Genomic DNA, 21987 nt, shown 5'->3' on the forward strand with positions numbered 1-21987 from the left:
TTTAGGGTTAGGCTGTGAGAGGGTTAGGGTTATGCTGCGGGAAAGGTGGGTTGAAGGGAGGGTTAGGGTACTTACCTGCACACGTCGGGATTCTGACTGTCTGGATGCTGCTGATGCTATCGTGACCCCCAGCGTCCCGATCGCTGGTAATCCCGTACACAACCCTAAAAATGCACCCTTTCTACCACTTCATCTCATTTTAATAATACTTCTTCCCAAAACTAGGCACTTTAGTACTTCGCAAGGAATGCCTGCACCTACCCCTTTTACACAAGAGCAAAAACCTGGGATTTTGCTGGGTCGACCCATGTCGCAGCTCAGTGTAAAAGGGTCCCTGAAAAATAACCCGGGTCAAGTGACCCGGCAATCCAACCCAGGTAGCTACCAGGGTCAGTGTAAACGGTGCAACCCGGGTTATCCTACCTGGGTCATGCCAAAAATTAGCTGATTGGTGGTTGTGGACCAGTCACCTCCCACTTTTTATGACCTCACAAGTTTAGCAGGGCAGACCCAGGTTCAGTGTGAACGGGGCTGACCTGAGATTAATCCAGATTGATGGTGCTGTGTAAACAGTGTTTGATCTGGGTTGGAATCAATTCTGAAAACCCAGGTCGGACCCGGGTTTTTGGGGGAAATGAGGTGTTACAGGGTTTTTGTTTGTTTCGCTGTTGTGCATGAGCTGGGTTGTTGTGGGATTTTACTGCTGGAGGGATTCTTCTTTAAGTGTAATTGTATAGTGGATTGTGCAAAACAAACTGTTTTTAAGTATTTTAATTAAAATAGAATATGTGGAGAAGAAACTAATGTATATGTTCATATTACAGAGGTGTCGATGTCTTAGCGACATCCTGCTATGAACATATTGTTCATTGTCTCATGGGGCGTCCGTTGTCCAGGCAACTGGTCTCCACAGCTTCTGGACTGCGCAGCGGAGCCATTCTCCTGTCTGGACCAAAGGTATCCGTCCGTGCCTGCCATCTTGTTTTCATCACTTGCAATAGGTCCCCGATTTTAAAGTGAATCTCATTTGTACAATATTGGTTACACATGACATTTTTAAATGTGACTCTGTTACACTGTAATAATCATTCATTTTCACTCTCAATGCTCTGCATTTATTTATGATTATTATTGTGCTTTTTTCCCAGGGTTGTGGAAAGTCCACTATAGCAAACGCATTATGTAAAGAGGCGTCTGACAGCCTGGAAGCTCACGTGGAAGAAATTAGCTGCAAATTATTAAAAGGTAACACATGTCACATTGTTTATAAATATAATACTGATTTAGGGCCCAATTCTGTGCATGCGCAGGACCCATTCTGCGAGTGTCCAGAATGGGTTCTTCTAAGACGCACGCAAGCCCTTGAATGCCTCTGCCTGATTGACAGGCAGAGGCATTTAAGGGTCGGTGGGGGCGGGGGCCGCCGGTGTTCCCGGAAACGGGGCTTTTCCGGTAGTGGCCAGCCCAGGAACTGCATGGGCGTACGCAGTCTGCTGGGCTCGCAAGCCGGCCAGTCTGAGTAAGCTGAGGCTTACTCAGCTAGCCGCCCACCCGGCGCCTTCCACCATCGTGACCATCGACCACTGATGGTCGTGATGGTGATCCCAGCCTGCGGCCTCCGTCACAGTGCTGGGATCGCAGATGCAGCAGGGGGTGTCATACACCTCCTGCTGCATTTGCATTATTGCAAGGATCGCAATTGCAAAGCTGCCTGCGTGCATAAATCATATATCTATAGCCTGCGTGCAGCTTTCAATTGCGATCCTTGCTGAATCAGACCCTTAGTTAGATGGAAGAATGAATGGCCTTTTCCTGAAACAAAAAAGCTTCCATATTGGAAAAAGGGCAGCACAAGTAATTATCATTGGTTCCAATACACTGTAGTCTGTATACAATGACAGATAAAGTGGGACACTATTTGCAAAGCTTTTTCCCACCCATGTTCTTTCATCAAATTATATAACCGGTAGTAGAACTTAGACTTAGCTAAGAGACTGATTCAGAGATGGATGCTTTTGTATAGCTATGCAAAAATATGCTAATGCCTGCTCGAGGTACATGAATAGCAAAATCCAGCCCCTGTGGGATTTTTCCTGCAGGTGCAGGATTTTTGCTGTTCAATTATGTGCAGGATTTTTCATTTTTTTGAATGCTGGGAGGTTTTTTTTGTGCACCTCCAGAGCACGACAAATTTTTCCTAAAATCCATGTTTTTAGGAAAAATGGTCAGGAATTGCTCTGGGACCCCTGCGGAACACCCTCTGGTGACTAAGCTAATTGGAAACTTCCAATTGCTTAATTAATTAGTCAGTATTACTCACCTTCCGAAGCGCTGTCTTCTCCCCCCAGCGTTGGGACCTGGTCTTCTGCAGCAGCGTGTGTGATATGTGTGTTGTGTGGAGGGGAGATGACTGGGAGTCGCAAAGATGGAGGGGAGATGACTGGGAGTCGTGAAGACTACCGGAGAGGTAAGTAGGTTTTTAAAAATGTTTTTGTTCTTGCACCGCTGGGTTTTCAGTGCTGAAAACCCTGTGTGCATTTTTTTTTATTGAATTCCACGGGTATTGGGAGTGCGCATACCAGCTGTATTCCAAAATTGGCCGCAAAGTCCGAGTGATTTTTTTTGCGGAGAAAACCTTGCTCCCAATTTAATATCCCCCACGGACTGGCTTCGGCATTCTTAGAAAACTGTGTGCGATCTCTGAGGACTCGTTCTCCTCACGCACAGTACGGGTCCTACGCACGCCACCCACCATCGGAGTTGCACGCAAACCATTTGCGTACATTTCTGAATCAGGCCCTAAATCCAGTGTGTGTTTGGGTCTATATTAGGAGGCTTAACTCTAGATGCTACATCTGTATTTTTATGTTCTGGGGCTGATTCTGTGTTGGGATCAAAGCAAATAAAATGGAGTAACTTTGCACCTTGGTAAAACCATGTTGCACTGCAGGTGGGGCAGATATAAAGGGCTTTATTCTGAGTCGCAGGCAATCTGCACAATTTGCGCATGAGCATATGTCTCTGAACACCTGAGCGTACACACAAAGATGATGTTGCAATCGGTACAGTCAGAAATGGGGTGGTAAAGTGTCCTGGGCGGTGCCAGGGAGGTGGCTAGAGGTGAAGGCATAAAAAGTCTGTCTCGTGGGCGTGTTATGGTAGTGTCGCGGCCGTGTCAGTGAAAATGACTGCGTTCCCAGCCGCAGCCAAAGTAGCCGGAGTCAGAAAGAGAAACTGCACCGGCCATAGGTCTGGTACAAGTGTTGATGGTACGGGCGTTTTACAGCGTACAGAGAGGCTGAAAGTGGGCGTCTTAGTCATTTCCAAAGCAGACGCAGGTTACTATACCAGGGATGGGCTGATACAAGCATTTACATATTATAGCAACCGCGCTTCCAGGAAACAGAAGCAGCGTCGGACGCAGCAGCACCCACCTCTGAATCAGGCCCAAAATGTGCGGAGAGATTTAGATGAGGGAGGGACGTGTCCAAACTCTAATATAAATTGCAGTGTGAAAATAAAGCGGACCCCGGCAAACGCAGCCAGTATTTATCCTCCATGTGCAGCAGCCCTTCTATTTCAGAGTCCATTAATTATTATATTTATGCGCACCGGGATCTTGAATATGTGATGCTGAACTTTGCTATGCTTTGGATTTCAGCATTAGCCAACAATCGCTATTCCGAATGCCATCAAAATGTTCTCATCGTCCACACACAGTGCAGACAGTCATTATGTGAACTAATTTAATATTCATGTGAATATAGTTTATTTGTTATTAATATTACTACTCTATTTTTTTTTATATAGTACCATATTATGCAGCACTGAACAGGGAATGTTTAATAATTCATCTCAGTCCCTGTCCCAGTGGAGCTTACAATCTACTATCATATACTTTTTGGGACCATAAGGGGAAACCCACTTGACACAAAGGAGGACATAGTGCCTGATTCAGAGCCGCTCGCTCTGAATCAGGGCGTTTTTTTTTTTTTTTCTTCAGGCCACTCGCTAAGCTGTGGGTGACCACCCACAGCTTTTGCGAGCAGCCTGGAGCCCGTCGTGATTATCGCGACCATCGGGCTTGCGAGGAGACCCTGTGGTAGGGTCTCGGGGCCTGATTCAGAGCCGGACGCTCTGACCAGAGCGCTCGCTCTGAATCAGGGCCCTCCTACCTCTTATTGGAGCGGCCTCCCACAGCTATAGCGAGCGGCCATGATGATGGTCGCCACCATCGGGCTTGTGACGAGACCCTGCGGTAGGGTCTCGCTGCCGCAAGCCCTGGAGTGATTTTGGCTCTATCAGAGCCAAAATCACTCCCACTGACATCACTACTGATGTCAGTGGGGCCGGACTCAGACGGTAGGCGTTCCCATGGGAACGCCTCTGTCTAGCAGCCACGCCCCCGGCACGCCCACCAAAGGGGGCGTGCTGTCAGTCACCATCGACAGCACGCCCCCTTTGGTGCGGGAGCCGGAGCGACAGCTTGGCTGTCGCTCCCCTGGTCTCGCGCATGCGCACGACGGAGCTCCCTCCGTCGTGCGCATGCGCATTAGGGCATCATCGACCTGCTTGCGAGCGTCCTACGCTCGCGAGCGGGTCTGAAATAGGCCCTCAGCTCTCGCAACCCCGAGTGGACTCCCTGCTCTAATAGAGCAGGAAGTCCACTACTGACATCGCTAGTGATGTCTGTAGGGCCGCCCACAAACGCCAGGCGTTCCTAAGGGAACGCCTGCATTTGTGCAGCCACCCCCCCCCGCCTACAAAACAGGGCGAGCTGTCAATCAACATCGACAGCCGCCCCGTCTTGTAGCGAGACCTGTAGCGACGGAGCAGCCGTCGCTGGTCGGGTCTCGCGCACGCCGGAGGCGGCACATGCGCAGCGGGGGACCATCGACCCGCTTGCAAGCGCTGTTCGCTTGCGAGCTGGTCTGAATCAGGCCCATAGTCCACACAAATAGAACTCTAGTTAGATTTGAATCCAGTTCCTCAATGCTGTGTGTGACAGCAATGCTAACCATTGTGCCACCAACATAGACAGGCTTAATTCTTACAAACATAGGGTCTGATTCTGATTTGGGGATACTCAACTCTGGGGTAAATTTACTAAAGTGAGAGTTTTAAGAAATGGAGATGTTGCCCATAGCAACCAATCAGATTCTAGATATCTTCTAGCAGGTGCTAGTTAAATGTTAATTAGAATCTGATTGTTTGCTATGGGCAACATCTACACTTCTAAAAACACTCACTTTAGTAAATGTACCCCTCTGAATCAGGCCCATAGTTTAATACAAAAATTGTCTGCACCCGCTGTGTAGGGGATGCATACAGTTTAAGGTGATTACTGAGTAATGTCAGCGTTTGCATGTAGTGCCACTAATCTTTATGACCTGGCCACTTTAGAATTCAAGGCCCTCTACCCTCTTTTGCTACTCCTTACTCGCTAGACGTTCAGACTTTCAGGTCGCCTAATGGATAGGCACCTTAAATCACTTGATGCTTGTTTACTTATTTGCCTATGTACTTTGTAAGCCGCTGCGGAACACTTGTGGCGCCATATAAATAAAAGATTATTATTATTATTATCCATCAGGAAAGACACTGGAAAGCATATGCCAGACTCTGGAAGAAGGGTTTGCTGAGGCATCCTGGAGGCAGCCGGCTGTTCTACTGCTGGATGATCTGGATCAAATTGCTGGTGTCCCAGCAACACCGGAACATGAGCACAGCCCAGAAGCTTCTCAGAGTAGGCAAATTTCATACGGTATGTCAATGCTCAACCATTAGCCAGGTGCATGGCTACTTTCTATGAATACCTAATGATCGCTATACCCAAATGTCGCTATTTAGTGTTGTAAGTCGCACAAGAAATAATTGCTTTCCATTCCAATAACGCAGTGCACTCATTGTTTTAACAAAATGCCCTCGGTCACACAGAGAATGCGCCGGATTAGCGCAGCCACATGCCACATTTGGTTTGTTAACGAATCAGATCAGCGCATATGCACAGTTGCATTGTATGGGATAGCCTCAGGTGTACAGAGTGCACTTTCACAGCCAGAAGGGCTTATTCATTCTCTCTCTCTCTCTCTCTCTCTCCCTCTCCCTCTTCCCCTCCTCCCTCTCCTCCTCCCCCTACTCTCTCTTGCTTTTTCTCCCTCTCCCATTATCTCCCCCTCTCACACTCGCGCTCTCTCTCTCTTTCTATCGTACTTCTTCCTCATTTCTTGCCCTCTTCCTCTCTATCGCCCTGTCTTTCTCCCCCCCTCCCCCGCAAATCAGTTAGTTTGCCATTTACCACCCCCTTCCCCAGTATTGAGTGACAAAAACAGGGCAATGAGAATAGTGGATTAATGATAATGGATCTGTTGGAAGAATATAGTTTACGGTGGGGATGATAATGGATCTATGGTGGATAATAGTTCTATGGCAAAAATTGTTATGGGACCTGGGATACATATACAGTCAGGTGCATAAATATTGGGACATTGACAGAATTTTCATATTTTGGCCTCTATTCACCACCACAATGGCTTTGAAATGAAACAAACAAGATGTGCTTTAACTGCAGACTTTCAGATTTAATTTGAGGGTAATTACATCCAAATCAGGTGAACGGTGTAGGAATTACAATGGTTTCTATATGTGCCTCCCACTTTTTAAGGGGCCAAAAGTAATGTGACTATCAACTCAAAAGCTATTTCATGGACAGGTGTGGGCTATTCCCTCGTTATTTCATTATCAATTAAGCAGGTAAAAGGTCTGGAGTTGATTCTAGGTGTGACATTTGCATTTGGAATCAGTTGCTGTGGACTCTCAATATGAGATCCAAAGAGCTGTCACTATCAGTGATGCAAGCCATCATTAGGCTGAAAAATCAAAACAAACCCATCAGAGAGATAGCAAAAACATTAGGTGTGGCCAAATCAACTGTTTGGAACATTCTTAAAAAGAAAGAATGCACCCGAGAGCTCAGCAACACCAAAAGACCCGGAAGACCATGGAAAACAGCTATGGTGGATGACAGAAGAATTATTTCCCTGGTGAAGAAAAACCCCTTCACAGCAGTTGGCCAAATCAAGAACACTCTCCAGGAGGTAGGTGTATATGTGTCAAAGTCAACAATCAAGAGAAGACTTCACAAGAGTGAATATAGAGGGTTCACCACAAGATGTAAACCATTGGTGAGCCTCAAAAACAGGAAGACCAGATTAGAGTTTGCCAAACAACATCTAAAAAAGCCATTACAGTTCTGGTACAACATTCTATGGACAGATGAGACAAAGATCAACTTGTACCAGAGTGATGGGAAGAGAAGAGTATGGAGAAGGAAAGGAACTGCCCATGATCCAAAACATACCACCTCATCAGTGAAGCATGGTGGTGGTAGTGTCATGGCGTGGGCATGTATGGCTGCCAATGGAACTGGTTCCCTTGTATTTATTGATGATGTGACTGCAGACAAAAGCAGCAGAATGAATTCTGAAGTGTTTCGGGCAATATTATATGCTCATATTCAGTCAAATGCTTCAGAACTCATTGGACGGCGCTTCACAGTGCAGATGGACAATGACCCGAAGCATACTGCAAAAGCAACCAAAGAGTTTTTTAAGGCTAAAAAGTGGAATGTTATGCAATGGCCAAGTCAATCCCCTGACCTGAATCCGATTGAAAATGCATTTCACTTGATGAAGACAAAACTGAAGGGAAAATGCCCCAAGAACAAGCAGGAACTGAAGACATTTGCAGTAGAGGCCTGGCAGAGTATCACCAGGGATGAAACCCAGCGTCTGGTGATGTCTATGCGTTCCAGACTTCAGGCTGTAATTGCCTGCAAAGGATTTGCAACAAAGTATTAAAAAGTAAAAGTTAGATTTAGGATTGTTTAGTTTGTCCCATTACTTTTGGCCCCTTAAAAAGTGGGAGGCACATATAGAAACCATTGTAATTCCTACACCGTTCACCTGATTTGGATGTAATTACCCTCAAATTAAATCTGAAAGTCTGCAGTTAAAGCACATCTTGTTTGTTTCATTTCAAAGCCATTGTGGTGGTGAATAGAGGCCAAAATATGAAAATTCTGTCAATGTCCCAATATTTATGCACCTGACTGTACGTATACGAGGAAAGCACATTTATAAACCATGGAAATAATTCGGAGTAATGGAAACTTTATAATGTATCTTATTATTTATTGTAAAATGATTTATATGTGTAAGATTGCTATTGAAAATTACGTTAAAGTGGATCTATAATATCTTAAATGAAGGTCCATGTCTGCTTGCAATCTTTCCTGATAGGAGCATGCTTGGGCCTGATTCATAGCAGTACGGTATGGCACAGCCGCTGTTTCTTTGTGCAGCACAGCTAATATCTAATACCACAGGAGGCGTCTAAGGCATAGTTGCCTACCCTCCCGATTACTGCCAGGGACGCCCGGGACGCTGTGGAGCCTCCCAATGCCCCACAAAGTTATATAAATTCCCCAGTCCCCACTGCCTCATCGGGAATCTGGACTGCTCATGCGCAAATCTGGTTGGGACGGGGGCGGGCTGGCGCAGAATAACAGCCAGTAGGGAGAGGAAGAGGGGAGAGTGTCCCAGCCAAAAAGTACCCACAAGCTAGTATGCATTGTTACAGTAAGGATAGGAGAGGGGGTGACCGCTTCTCCCCCGGGTGCCAGAGCGGGGCCAACTTACTGTGTAGTAGCGTTTCATCAGATCATCCTCAGTGCACTGCGTCCCGTTGCACCTGACACTGCTGCTGCTCACCTGTCACACCGGCCGGCAGCCCCGCCCCCGGGCGCACATGCACCTCCGGCCCCAAGCCTTCAACACAGAGCTGGAACCAGACAGACCCCACCGGTGGATCTAGAACTGCCCTTTGGGTGTAGCATGACACCCCCCCCCCCTCCTCAACAGCTTGCAGTGCGGCGCTATGTACTACCGGTTGTAGTATCCCTAAAACTAGTTTTCAAAAGCAGGCAGGTACAGTCTAAGAACATAGGACGCCTCCTGCCAGCATCGCAGATCCAAGTGCTGCGTCCTAAGACACGGCATTGGATCACCATCGTAACCATTGGGTTTGTGTACCTCTTTGAATCGGGCCCATTGTTCCAGTGATGTGTTCTGTGTCTCTAAGTATATTTAGTTATCTATGTGTAGTGTAGAAATGCGTAGCAGAGTCTGTGTGTAAATCCTATGTAATGTGTACATGATTGTGAGTCACAATCTAATATACCTGCTATGAGTGACTAATACAGTATATATTGTATTACCTGTTGAAGAATACTGTATTGCAAGTATGTTATTTAAGCATTTATATGCACTTCTTTTATGATTTTGAATGTATCTGTTTGTTATTTGTTAATGTGTTCATGTTAACTGTCAGCAGGAACGATTGAATAGTGTTTTTCACTTAATAAATCTATTATTGTATTCTATTATTGTATTCAGTCCTGAAAGATCTCATGAAGGAAATTATTACCATGGACACCCAGATTGCAGTTATTGCTACAAGCAAGTCTGAGCGCTCTCTGAATCCTGTCCTCATTTCTACTCAAGGAGTCCATATTTTCCAGTGCCTTAAGCCCATCCAACCACCAGCTCAGGTACCTGTGGTCTTCATGTAATGACCTCATTCCAAAAGGAAAATGAGCATGATCACACTTGTGATTTGACTGTTAAGACTGTTGTGAAAGTTTGGAGTAATGCAGTGTACACACTGCACAATGTGCGTACCCAGTGATGGCACGAAGTGACGACACGATACATTGCGCCATCCGTACACACTGCACGATGCAGCAGACGGCGGCGTGATGTGTAGTTTCAAGCTGCATTTAGCAGAGTGGCGTAGTTCATCGCATTGTCCCATCTACTGTGCCGCACATCAGATGGGACGATACGATGAACGACCCCCGTGCACGCGCAATCGGGCGTACACACTATGCGATCTACACGATATATTGTTCTGATCCGTACGATATATCGTGCAATGGATCGCGTAGTGTGTACCCACTTTAGACGTTTAATTGTATTTGTCTGATGCATCTGTCTGTCCACTTGTATCCCGTTAACAAACCTTTTCCATTCTAAATTGTTTTGCTTGAATTTAATTAAAAAGTTAATGGCTATATAAAAATGAATTGTATTTCACTGTGTACATTTAATATTGTCTATATTCTAGCAAAGAAGCCACTCTGTGTCTGCATGCAGATAAACTTGTGAAATGTTTATGTGATATGTTTATTTTCTAGAATGAAAGATCTGAGATGATACGTCGCATTATAGAAAACAGGCTTGCACGTGATATCGCTGAGTTTAAGGACTTAAATCTTCATCACCTTGCCAAAGACACAGAAGGTTTTGTAGCCAAAGATTTTGTTATGCTTGTGGAACGAGCCATAGAATCCAGTGTTGCCTCCAGGAAGGTATACTGCAAACAAGGTAATGCCTGTTTTTATTTTTTGGTTACATAACGTGCATAAAATAGTGAACATTATTACACATATTGCGATATGACTTGGCTCTGTCACAAGATAAATGTGTATGTTCCATGCAGCTGACCTATGTTCTTAATATACATATCTACCCCCTACTGTCGTATGGGTGCCCGCCACATGGGAGACTGTCACTGCCCATTATACTCTCATTAGATAAGTTACATAGAACAATCTCCATTTACAGGGAGTTTATATGCAAATACTGGTCGAGACGTTAATGCAACAACAATGAAAAATATAAATAAGCAGTACTTATAACTGGCTACATGCACACAGAAGGTCTGATTCAGACTGGCATGCATAGCAGTTTAGGGATGCATTGCATACTTGTAAATTGCCGCCGATTTCCACCAAAATTTGTCATCGAACCACACTAACAGGCCTAATGGCGTACATCCACATGCTGATTTTACTGAGCGATTGTACAATTACGTCATCGTCAGTCGCTCAGTAATCGTGCACTGTTATGTCGGACCAGCGATGCGTGCTCCCGCTGGTCGTTTCTGACATCAATCATCGGGTGAACATGCCGGTCAATCTGTCGATAACGACAGATTGGGCATGTTCACAGATGATGGAGGGTGCCTACACTGAACGATCAATCGTTCAATGTAGGCACAGCACGGACTGTGAAACGACTGCACGATTACAATGTCGTAATCGTGCAGTCGTTTTTTGGTCCGCTAGTGGATGTGCTGCCTTAGTGCCATATGGATATATTCCATATACTCCAACATGTGTTCCCAAATGGGACTTTGACTGTAACTTGGGGTTTAGGCCAAGCTGCTTATATTTGACATTTTTAGTGTTTGGGTGAGTTTGAGTGCAAAGTAAAACTGAATGCTTAATTATCTATGTGAACATCACATAAGAGGGAATTGCAACTACTCATCTTGTTTCAAACAGGTTGAGCTAGGAGAAAGAGTTGAGTGCAGCACTTTGTGTTTTATTTTAAACAGAAAATCTTTCTTTGTATTATAGTAAAATTATGTTTCTGTGTGTCAATTTTTTCTTAAACTGATTTATTCAAGGAAGCATTGTGACTTTGGGCCTGATTCAGACCCACTCGCAAGCGGCTGTCCGCTCGCAAGTGGGTCGATGTTCTGCACTGAGCATGCGCACGACGGAGGGAGCTCCGTCGTGCGCATGCGCCAGACGTGACGAGCGAAGGACTTTCCTTCGCTCATTGTCTGATCAAAGGGGGCGTGCTGTCGATGTTGATTGACAGCACGCCCCCTTTGGTGGGCGTGCCGGGGGCGTGCCTCCCTGACGGGGGCGTTCCTAAGGGAACGCCTCCCGTCAGAAGCCGGCCCACTGACATCACTAGTGATGTCAGTGGGAGTGATTTTGGCTCTGATAGAGCCAAAATCACTCCGGGCCTTGCGGTTGAAAACCTCAACCGCAGGCTCCGGCTCGCGGTTTCGATGGTCGCGATGGTCAAGACCATCGCGGCCATCAAACTGCACGCTCGTATAGGCTGTGGGTGGTGACCCACAGCTATACGAGCGTCCAGGAGGACGCTCCATAGTTATGGAGGTCGGCCCTCATTCAGAGCGTGCGCTCTGCTCAGAGCGTACGGCTCTGAATGAGGGCCTTTGTTTTCATCTAAAATCCATTATAAAGACATGCTGTCTTTGTCTTCTTAAAAAAATCACTTGCCAGACAGTCTTGTCTTTTGTAATGCTACATTTTTTTGTAGAGAACTGTTTGGCATAAAGTAAATTTACTACATGAGATTGTAATTGCATGTCCATAAGTCAGGAAGTAAAGAAAAACTTTCTAAGATTGTCAGATCTTGAACTTAGGGGGGGATTAAATTAGCCGCGATAATGCGATAACTTAACACGCTAAGTTATCGCACCCTTCACAGGTTAACCACTTATTATGGCGCATCCCCGTTTTTCTCGCAGTCCTATTACAAAAGTCGCGATGAAGCATTTGCTCAATCATAATACGTGTATATTGTCATAATAAGTATAGGTAAAAACGTGGAAATTTGCCTGTACCCCAAAAAAAGTCAAACTGATAAAGGATAACAGTATCAAAGTGTATTAGTGGCCATAATACATTTTTGGATGTTCTTAGAATGTGGCTGTTATATGCATGTTTCTAAACAGTGAAATAATGATTGAAAGCAAATGTTTTTTTGCAAAATAATTGTTATTTTTAAAATGGGGGTGCATTAAAATGCCTCTGTGTGTGTGTGTGTGTGTATATATATATATATATATATATATATATATATATATATATATTATGGTTAGCGTTACTGCCTCACAGCACTGAGGTCATGGGTTCGATTCCCACCACGGCCCTACCTGTGCGGAGTTTGTATATTCTCCCTGTGCTTGCGTGGGTTTCCACCGGGTACTCCGGTTTCCTCCCACACTCCAAAAATATACTGGTAGGTTAATTGGCCCCCAACACAAATTAACCCTAGTGTGTATGTGTGTGCGCATGTGATAGGGATCATAGAGTGTAAGCTCCACTGGGACAAGGACTGATGTGAATGGCCAGATATTCTCTGTAAAGCTCTGCGGAATATGTGTGCGCTATATAAATAACTGGTAATAAATATATATATATATATATATATATATATAGTGTAATTTCAAACGCTTAAAAAAACATCAAAATTAGTCATTAAGGAGGGTGCCCCAGTGGTCCTGACATTTTTAGCCAAAAATAGGTTTTGCACAACTTTTCACCTACTAAGGAGGTGGTGAAAACTTTTCGCTGCAAATGGTATGGAGAATTTGCACCCACGAAAAGTTGCGGCTAATAGGATTGCACGTTTAGTACAGATTTTCTCGATAAGCCGTTTTTTTTGCAGAAAAACTGCTTATGGCGGCTAATTGGATTCCACCCTAAATGTTAGTGGTGATGGTATTTTGTTATTAATAATGATTGTGAGCAGCAGCAGCTCCTGCCCTCTTATCTGAGGGGGGCTGCCGTTGCTGCTAGTCTGGCCATGGCCGGCCGGGTCCCAGCACCTGCGTAATGAATCTGGCAGCCTGAGAAGCCCTGTAGGGCCGCCCGAAAGGCAGAGCAGCGGCTTCCATGGAAGCCGCTCTCTGCTAATGACTGGCAGTCCCAGGGGAGGAGACACCTTCCCCTGGGGCTGTCTGTCCTGTGCATGACTGGCAGGTGAGGCTTCCAATGGGAAGCCACCTCCAGTCACAGTGTAGCCAGTGCAGTCACGAACTGCACTGGCTCACTGAAGTGGAGGATTTTACTAGGGGGGCTGCAGCCTCGCAGCCCCTAGGTAAAATTTGCCACTGATTGTGAGATAGATTTTTGTAGGGATTTACCGTGATTAAACACACCAGGTGGTTTTGTTTTAATTAGCCCTCTCACACCCACATCACATTGCTGCTCAGATGTGTCTTGCCTAGAAGACGTCAGTAAGAGCTTGTTTTCGTTTCAACAACTGACTTCTCCTTGAATTGTTTGTGCTTTTGTAGAGTTAGTCCTATCAACATCTGACTTCCAGAAAGCTCTTAAAGGCTTCACGCCCATATCCCTGAAAAACGCCAATTTACATAAGCCAAAGGACCATGGCTGGGACATGGTTGGAGGATTACATGATGTACGGAAGGTTCTGAAGGACACCATTGAATTACCCGCCAAGGTGCAGTCTTTGTTTTCAAACTGATAACCTTAAACCCATTTTAGCTACAATACCGACATTAGTGACATCATGAATGTCAGTTTAGCAAAGTATCTGTATTATAGGTTTCAAAGTGTTGCGCACTTATTTTCAGTCCTATGTGCAGCTTCAGCGAGTCCAGTTGTTCCGACACAATTCTCGTCTTAGTGATCAGATCTGTTTTTCATGGTGATGACCAGGGGCCTGATTCAGAGCCGGACGCTCTGACAAGAGCGCTCGCTCTGAATCAGGACCCTCCTACCTAAAATTGGAGCGGCCTCCTGGCCGCTCGCATAGCTGTGGGTGACCACCCACAGCATATGCGAGTGGCCAAAAAGATGGTCGCGATGGTCAAGACCATTGCGACCATCGGGCTTGCGACGAGACCCTTGTGGTAGGGTCTCGCTGCCGCAAGCCCAGGAGTGCTTTTGGCTCTATCAGACAGTGATGTCAGTGGGGCCGGACCCAGACGGTAGGCGTTCCCATGGGAACGCCTCCGTCTGGGCAGCAACGCCCCCTTTGGTGGGCGTGCCGTCACTCACCATCGACAGCACGCCCCCTTTGGTGCGAGACCCATAACGACGGCTTGGCCGTCGCTATGCGGGTCTCGCACATGCGCACGACGGAGCTCCCTCCGTCGTGTGCATGCGCACTAGAGCACCATCGACCCGCTTGCGAGCGCTCAGTGCTTGCGAGCGGGTCTGAATCAGGCCCCAGATCAGTTGTCACACTAAAATATTGCTTTTATTTTGTTGTGTGCATTATACAGCAAAAACCACACGTATTTTCATTTTGAATTTTGTCTCTAAGATTAAGGATCTGTATAGGGGCAGGGCAGCTATTTGTTTCCTATCTTCTGCACCTCCATATGGTTCCAGATTTGAAGTGGGTGGGGATAGAACAGGTTGTAGTCAAAAGACTCGTCAGAATACTTACAACCTGGGCCAGCGCTAGGTGTCTTGGCACTCAGCGCCGCCCATGCTCTCGGCAGCGGGTGAGTGGAGGGGGGGATCTTCTACGGCCGGACCCCGGTGCCCTTGTGCAGTCGCACGCGCGGAGCGTGCCTGGAGCCGGCCCTGCTTACAACAGCACAAGACATAGTTTAGGAACAAGTGTGTTGGTCTTGTGGGAAGCTGCTATCTGTTCACTCCTGTGATGATGTTATGGAGGACGAGGTTGCATAGGATAGGGCAGTGTAATGATGTGAGGTGGGAAATGGAAGCAGGAGGAAGTCACATACTGAGAGCTATTTAGTGGAAGAAGCAGGGTCCCCAGCAGCACAGAGTATATAAGTAGATGAGTGATGTGTCAGTGAGGACAGGGCTGTATGTTACAGGGGCACTGACATGATGTGATGAGGAGAATGGAAGCAGCAGGAAGTCCCAGACTGAGAGTTATATAGTGGAATGAGCATGTTCCCCCAGCAGCACAGAGTATTTCAGTAGATGAGTGATGTGTCAATGGGAATGGGGCTGCATGTGACAGGGGCACTGACATGATGTGATGAAGAGAATGGAAGCAGCAGGAAGTCACAGACTGAGAGCTAGATCATGGCAATAGCTGGGTCCACCAACAGCACAGGGTTATAATGAGAGACGCCTTAAAAAATGATGCATTAAGCTTGTGATTTCTTTATGTGTATTTCTAGTATGAATTTTTTTTTTTTCTACCCTAACTCTTTCACCTTTGGGCATCCATGGTGAAATAAATTATAACATAACTGGATAAATATGAAGTACAAGTTTAATTTAGAAATAGCTACTCCTAACATTCACAAGTGTATATGTAAAAGACAGTAGCAAGAAGATTCAACAAAAAGGTCCTTTCTGTCCTGCATAGCAATAGGACAAAATAACTGGTGAATTAAGATCAGCTTATGGGCTCATGTTAAGTCGCACATATCCGAAGTTATATCTAACACAAAAGCAGCAGTGTTTGGTTCAGGCACAATATCATAGAGAAGCTGCTGTAGTCATTAGGTGACATCTCCTGTAGCCATTCCACACTTGCTTAGCCACGTGCTTACTCTGCTAACTTGTCTATGATATACACACAGACACATTGTGCATGCACAGTATGGTAATACTTCTATATTTACACAGCAAAAATACACTAAAGTGCCAAAAGTCATGGGATAGATGCCTAGTATCGTGGAGGACCCTCTCTAGCCCGGCGAAGTGCAGCAACTCCACGTGACATTAATTCCTCAAGTGGATGGAAGATCTCTGGGGAGATGTTGAGCCATGCCACCTGGATAGCTTCCCACAGCTCCCTGATATTTGTAGGTGCAGGATCTTGGGTGTGAATGGATCTCTCCACCATGTCCCATAAATGCTTGATTGGGTTCATTTGTGTGTGAACGTGGTGGTCACAACATTCATCGGAACTCTCCAGAATGTTCCCAATTCAACTTTGGACCGATGACACGGTGCATTATCTTACATGTACCCCCATCGTTGTGGGGGTACATGTAGTCTATGAAGGGCTGCAAATGGTCATCAAGCAATGCAACGTAGCAGTTACCAGTCAATAACATTTTCAGGCGGAACCAACTGATGCCACGTGAACACGCCGCACACCATTTTTGGAGCCACCACCAGCCTGCACGGTGCCTTGTTGACAACTGACGACCAGAACCTTATGGAATCTGCGCCACACCCAAACTCTACCATTAGCCCGAAATAACTGGAACAATAACTCATCGGATCACCCCACATGTTGCCAGTCTACCAGGGTCCAATTATCAGAAGCCCAGGTAAAGGGCTGTGTCCAGTGTCGTAGTGTTAACAGGGGCACTCTGATGGGTCTTCTGCTCCCATATCCCATGGAAGCTAAAGAACGCTGCACTGGCCTGCTGTATAAGTGTCTGGTACCTACTGCACTGAACGTGGATGTGATTTGAGCCAGTGTCGCAATTCTGTCTGCTGGTCATGATCATTCAGCACCCGTGGTCAGCCACTGCGCTGTCCACAGTGGGTGGTAAACATTCCATGAGGTATTCTCAGTACACACGTGACACCATAGATCAAGGAATGTTGACTGTACGCACAACTCCGGAAATAGTATGTCCCATTCGTCAAGAACCAACTATCATCCCCATTTGAACTCTGATAATTCACGTCGCCTTGCCATGAACAGCCTAGCCAGTGTTCAAACTGACTCACAAGATGTCAGATTACTACTGATGCAGGTCTGGGTATTTCCAAGATGTCACAATATGGTGACACCACCTACCATTACCTTTACATACTGCTGTCCCATTTTTTTGTTCAGTGTAGATGTACTCTAAATAAAGCCTTTATGTGTGTAAGAGCATCTAATTGTGCACAAGTGCCATTTAGTGTACACCTACTTCTCAGTCTTTTTGAAACTGTCCCCGTTATGCAGAGAGTAGGATGCTGGACACAGTTGAAATAAAGGTTATTCCCACATGACACCCCCTCTGGTTAGAAATGTAGTATTAGTTCTGGAATGTTTATCTGTAACATAAAGCAGAAAATGGACATGCACCTATGTATTTTCAAGGTGGTCATAAGGCACATCTTCACAAAATTAAATGTTCATTCCATATATTTTGCAGTAAGAAAATTAGCCTTATTAAGGGGGCCATCGCCTGACAGATCGCTAGCCAGATCTCAGGTGCCCACACACATACCGATCTGCCCACGATCAGCCGATGTGTACGATTTCCCTTGAAACTCTCCCCGGCAGCTCTGCACACGATCTCCACACGATCTGCGCATAATTTGGTGTCCAATCTTCACACGATCTCTCCTCCATCCAGACTTTTTACAGTGCATCGCCTCCTAGATTGTCAGATCTGCCCTACTGCACGGCAGATCTGAAGATGCGATGTGCGACCAGCGGGGACGCGCATCGCATCGTGATCGTGAGTGGGGACTCACGATTTCCTCACGATTTGGCCATATTTTACACGATCTGTCGTTCCAATGCGTCAGAATCGGCCAGATCGTGTAAAATATCGCTATATGTGTGGGCACCTTTTAGACAGGCCGAAAAAATGTATCCATAAAATGTAAATGTTTTCTTTATGAGCAATAAATAGCTACAAATTCTCAAAGGTCCTAAAATTCCAGAAAAGGGCGTGATTCTGAGTTTGACGCATCCAAGACAGCTTTTCCTGTTCGGCCGCGACACCCCGCTAACTTCCTTATGCTAGTGCGAGATCAGTGCGTGCACATGTGGCAACCCGTCCCGCCCACTGTTCTTACGTCCTCATCCGCCATCATTAGTGTCTGGGCTTGCAGTCACCACATGCTGGGGGCAACAGATCCGCCTGAGACAGCCGTCCAATTTCCAGTCGTGCGCTACGATGGAGTAAGGAAGCCAGTATACGCACCCAGGGCACTCCCATCAGATGGAACAGTTTACACGGTCGCCGCCCAGAAACGCACATTTTATGGATAGTGTGCTCTGTTTGCAGATACATCAATCTGTACACACTAGCACAATCCTTCTGTGTGCATATACCTGATCCGGCGTATGAGTAGACACAAGTTTCTTTCTTTGGCACATGCGCGGTATGCAGATCTATGCAGGATCCGCACGGTTGCCTCCGACTCAGAATCAAGCCCTAAGCGAGCATTACACTGAGAAGTAGAACGTGCTTACCAAAACAATGCTGTCGTTTGTCTAAATTTGGGCTTTTTTTAACAGTATCCGGAGTTATTCGCAAACCTTCCAATACGGCACAAATCCGGAGTTTTGCTGTATGGGGCCCCAGGCACAGGGAAGACTTTGCTGGCCGGCGTTATTGCTCACGAAAGTGGGATGAATTTCATCAGCATTAAGGTGATTATGAACTCTTGAATCTTCAATAACATTTTGTTGGGCGGAGGGGGGGGGGGGGGTTGTTCCAGGGGTTCTGGGCCAAGTCCTGACATTTTTACCTTAAATTAGGGTATTTCCTCAACTTGTCACTTGCTCAGGGGCTGCGAACAAAAAGCCGTGTTAATTCCTATGGAGCAGAGATGCGACTTAACGCTTGTCTAATTTGTAGTTTGTATGGATTGCGTTGTCACATTATTTCGCGTAAGCGAGTTAACACTCCTCATTGAGTTTGGCCCAAAGTATATAAAGACTGCCATGGTACAGCATGAATCCACATTGTGTAACCTGGAACTTCAATATCCCATTTAATGTTAACTGTATCCCTCTAGGGACCTGAACTTCTCAGTAAATATATTGGAGCAAGTGAGCAGGCAGTGCGGGATGTCTTTACAAGGTAATGTTTTACATATTTTAAGATGTGTTTTTATTGGTGCATTGTTATTTTACAACTGAAGCACGATCTTCTGTTAGTAGTTATGTAGTCTAATCCAGGGCTCAGCAAATACCGGTCGCCATGGTACTGAGGTTTTAGACTTCGCACCTAGGGTCTCATTCAGACCCGGTCACAAGCGCCGATGCGCTCGCAACCGGGTCGATGGTCCCCACAGAGCATGCGCACGACATAGCGGCTCCGTCGTGCGCATGCGCGAGACCAGGCTAGCGACGGGCGCTCCGTCGCTAGGGGTCTCGTAGCAGACGGGGCGAGCTGTCGATGTTGAGTGACAGCTCGCCCCGTTTGCTGGGCGGGCCGGGGGCGTGCCCGGCCAAACGGAGGCGTTCCAGTCGGAACGCTTGCCGTTTGGGGGCAGCCCCACTGACATCATTGTATGATGATGTCAGTGGGGAACTTCCTGCTCAAACAGAGCAGGAGAGCCTGTGGGGGGTAGGAGAGACGCGGCCCGATCACTAGACAGAGCAGACTCGGGGATCAATCATAACCTTGCATATAGCGCGGGCTCAGTGTGTCACATCTACACAGTGACATTTATGTTGGCAAAACATTTTAAAAGTTAGAGTGCAATTGAAATAATTGGAGCCAGGAAACTGCATTATATCTAGAGAATACAAAGCATATTTCCTGCCTGTAGCCTAACTCTCTTGGACAGTGTATCTATTTAACATTTTCAGGATAGGAATTACGCAGCATATTCGTTGATCCCGCACACAGATTTAGTCGTAACAACTACAGTTGTGAAACTTATGTGAGATCCAGACACCTCTTGTCTCAGCACATTGTTATGGCCAGTTTAGTAGCTAATCATAGCCACAAGTGAAGAAAAAATACTATGCACATTAAAATATCTACAGCAGGCGAGTCTGAATTAAATCCACTAGTTAATATTAAGGGAGCGTTTACTGTCATCTACAGTACTTCCTCTCTTAACAAACTTGTAATTGATTGATGTAATGCACTGGGCTTGAATGGTCAAAGTCTGCACAGATTTTCTAGCACAAATTTCACATTAATACATGCTCACAGAATGAAAACTTCTTATCAATGAATTGGTGGGCCTACTGTGTGGCCTACTGTGAATTAGGGATCTTACTATGAATTGGCGGTCTGTATGTCTTACTTTGAACTGGGAGTCCTACTGTATGGCATGCTATAAATTTGGGGTCATACTTTATAATATGCTATGAATTTGGCTTCCTACCGTGTGGCTTACTATGAATTGGTAGCACTACTATCTAGAATACTATAAATTGGGTGCAAAAGATGAGCATCTGACCAGGCTAAGAATGGGCATGTGTTGTGGTCTATAGAAGTTTTCATACATTTTGGTTGGGGACGATTATCTGGCTCCTAAACTTTTAAGCTGGCTCCTAGATTTTAGGAAAATTTGTCGAGCCCTGGTCTAATCTAACTTTTTTTTTTTGACACGATTACACTGTACAACAAATTAATACTTTTAATTTGTTTCCTTTCTAAAAATAGTCATACATTACTAATTTGAGGTCAAGAAAAACTAAAATGATTTCAGAATGTTTTTACTAGCTCTATTTTTTGAGCTACACTACTTGCACTATACTGTATGTACATTAGTAATATAGTCATAGTGAAAAGCTATTTTAAAATAATCCGATATTTTCTTGATAGAAAATAAATAACAGTTGTTTGATTCAATCAATCACAAATAAGAACACAAAACGAAACAAACATACAGCATACGAAACAAACACAGCATACGAAACAAACACACAGCATACGAAACAAACACACAGCATACGAAACAAACATACAGCATACGAAACAAATATACAGCATAGGAAAGTACTATGTAATATAGTGGCCTATTCATGGGGGTGCTTTCTCTTTGCTTGTCGCTTGTACTCCTCTTCTGGGGCATCTCTTGTCACTGTCCAACAGTAGTGATCACCTACCCTGATATCTTTGTTCCATTGCTGAAATGTCTTGGTGGAATCGCTCACTATGCTTGTCACTCAGTGCACCACAGTTATCTTGTGTGGGTAATCCTGTGAATCGCATATATTTGAATAGGGGAGGGGACAAATAACTGATTCATTTAATTGGGTCATTAGGCCCCGCCCCCTCTGCGCGGAACGCAGATTGCTGGTAAGATTCTCTCCATTCTGCCCACATCACTAGGAATACCCCTACATCGTCATAAATGGGCTATATCTCAGAACTCAGAGCTAACTGAGAGTTTTAAATGTCATATTCATTCTTTGCATGCTGAAATCAATTAGAATTAACAATTTTCACATTGGAAACATTTTCATTGTTGTGCAGTGTTATTAGTAGGTACTTGAAACCTAGATTTGCCTTTTAAATTATCAGCACTTTTAAAAATACGTGCTAGCTCGCCGGGAATTGTACCTGCATCTGACAGGCTATAACGTTAGGCCCCAGGTCTTATCCTGTGCTTTTAATGGGATGCATTTCGTGCTTTCTAAAGAAGTTGCACCTGTAATAATTATTCTATTTCTCATCGTATATTTAAGCCATAAAATGAGGCTTAGCCGT

The 21987-nt window shown here is 45.4% G+C and overlaps 1 protein-coding gene across 3 annotated transcripts in view; it reads left to right on the top strand.

The window, feature by feature from the left end:
• Positions 1–21987, top strand: part of PEX1 (peroxisomal biogenesis factor 1) — a 66187-nt gene that overhangs the window by 31731 nt on the left and 12469 nt on the right. For all 3 annotated transcript variants that reach the window (XM_088442229.1, XM_088442228.1, XM_088442230.1), the window contains exons 10-17: positions 825–957; positions 1149–1245; positions 5594–5764; positions 9456–9610; positions 10256–10445; positions 13966–14132; positions 18828–18962; positions 19331–19395. In XM_088442229.1, coding sequence (XP_088298355.1) covers positions 825–957; positions 1149–1245; positions 5594–5764; positions 9456–9610; positions 10256–10445; positions 13966–14132; positions 18828–18962; positions 19331–19395 — 1113 coding nt within the window. The remainder of the gene's footprint in view (positions 1–824; positions 958–1148; positions 1246–5593; positions 5765–9455; positions 9611–10255; positions 10446–13965; positions 14133–18827; positions 18963–19330; positions 19396–21987) is intronic.

The sequence above is a fragment of the Taudactylus pleione genome, unplaced genomic scaffold (assembly GCF_031769625.1).
Source record: "Taudactylus pleione unplaced genomic scaffold, aTauple2 ptg000306l, whole genome shotgun sequence".
Lineage (NCBI taxonomy): Eukaryota > Metazoa > Chordata > Amphibia > Anura > Myobatrachidae > Taudactylus > Taudactylus pleione.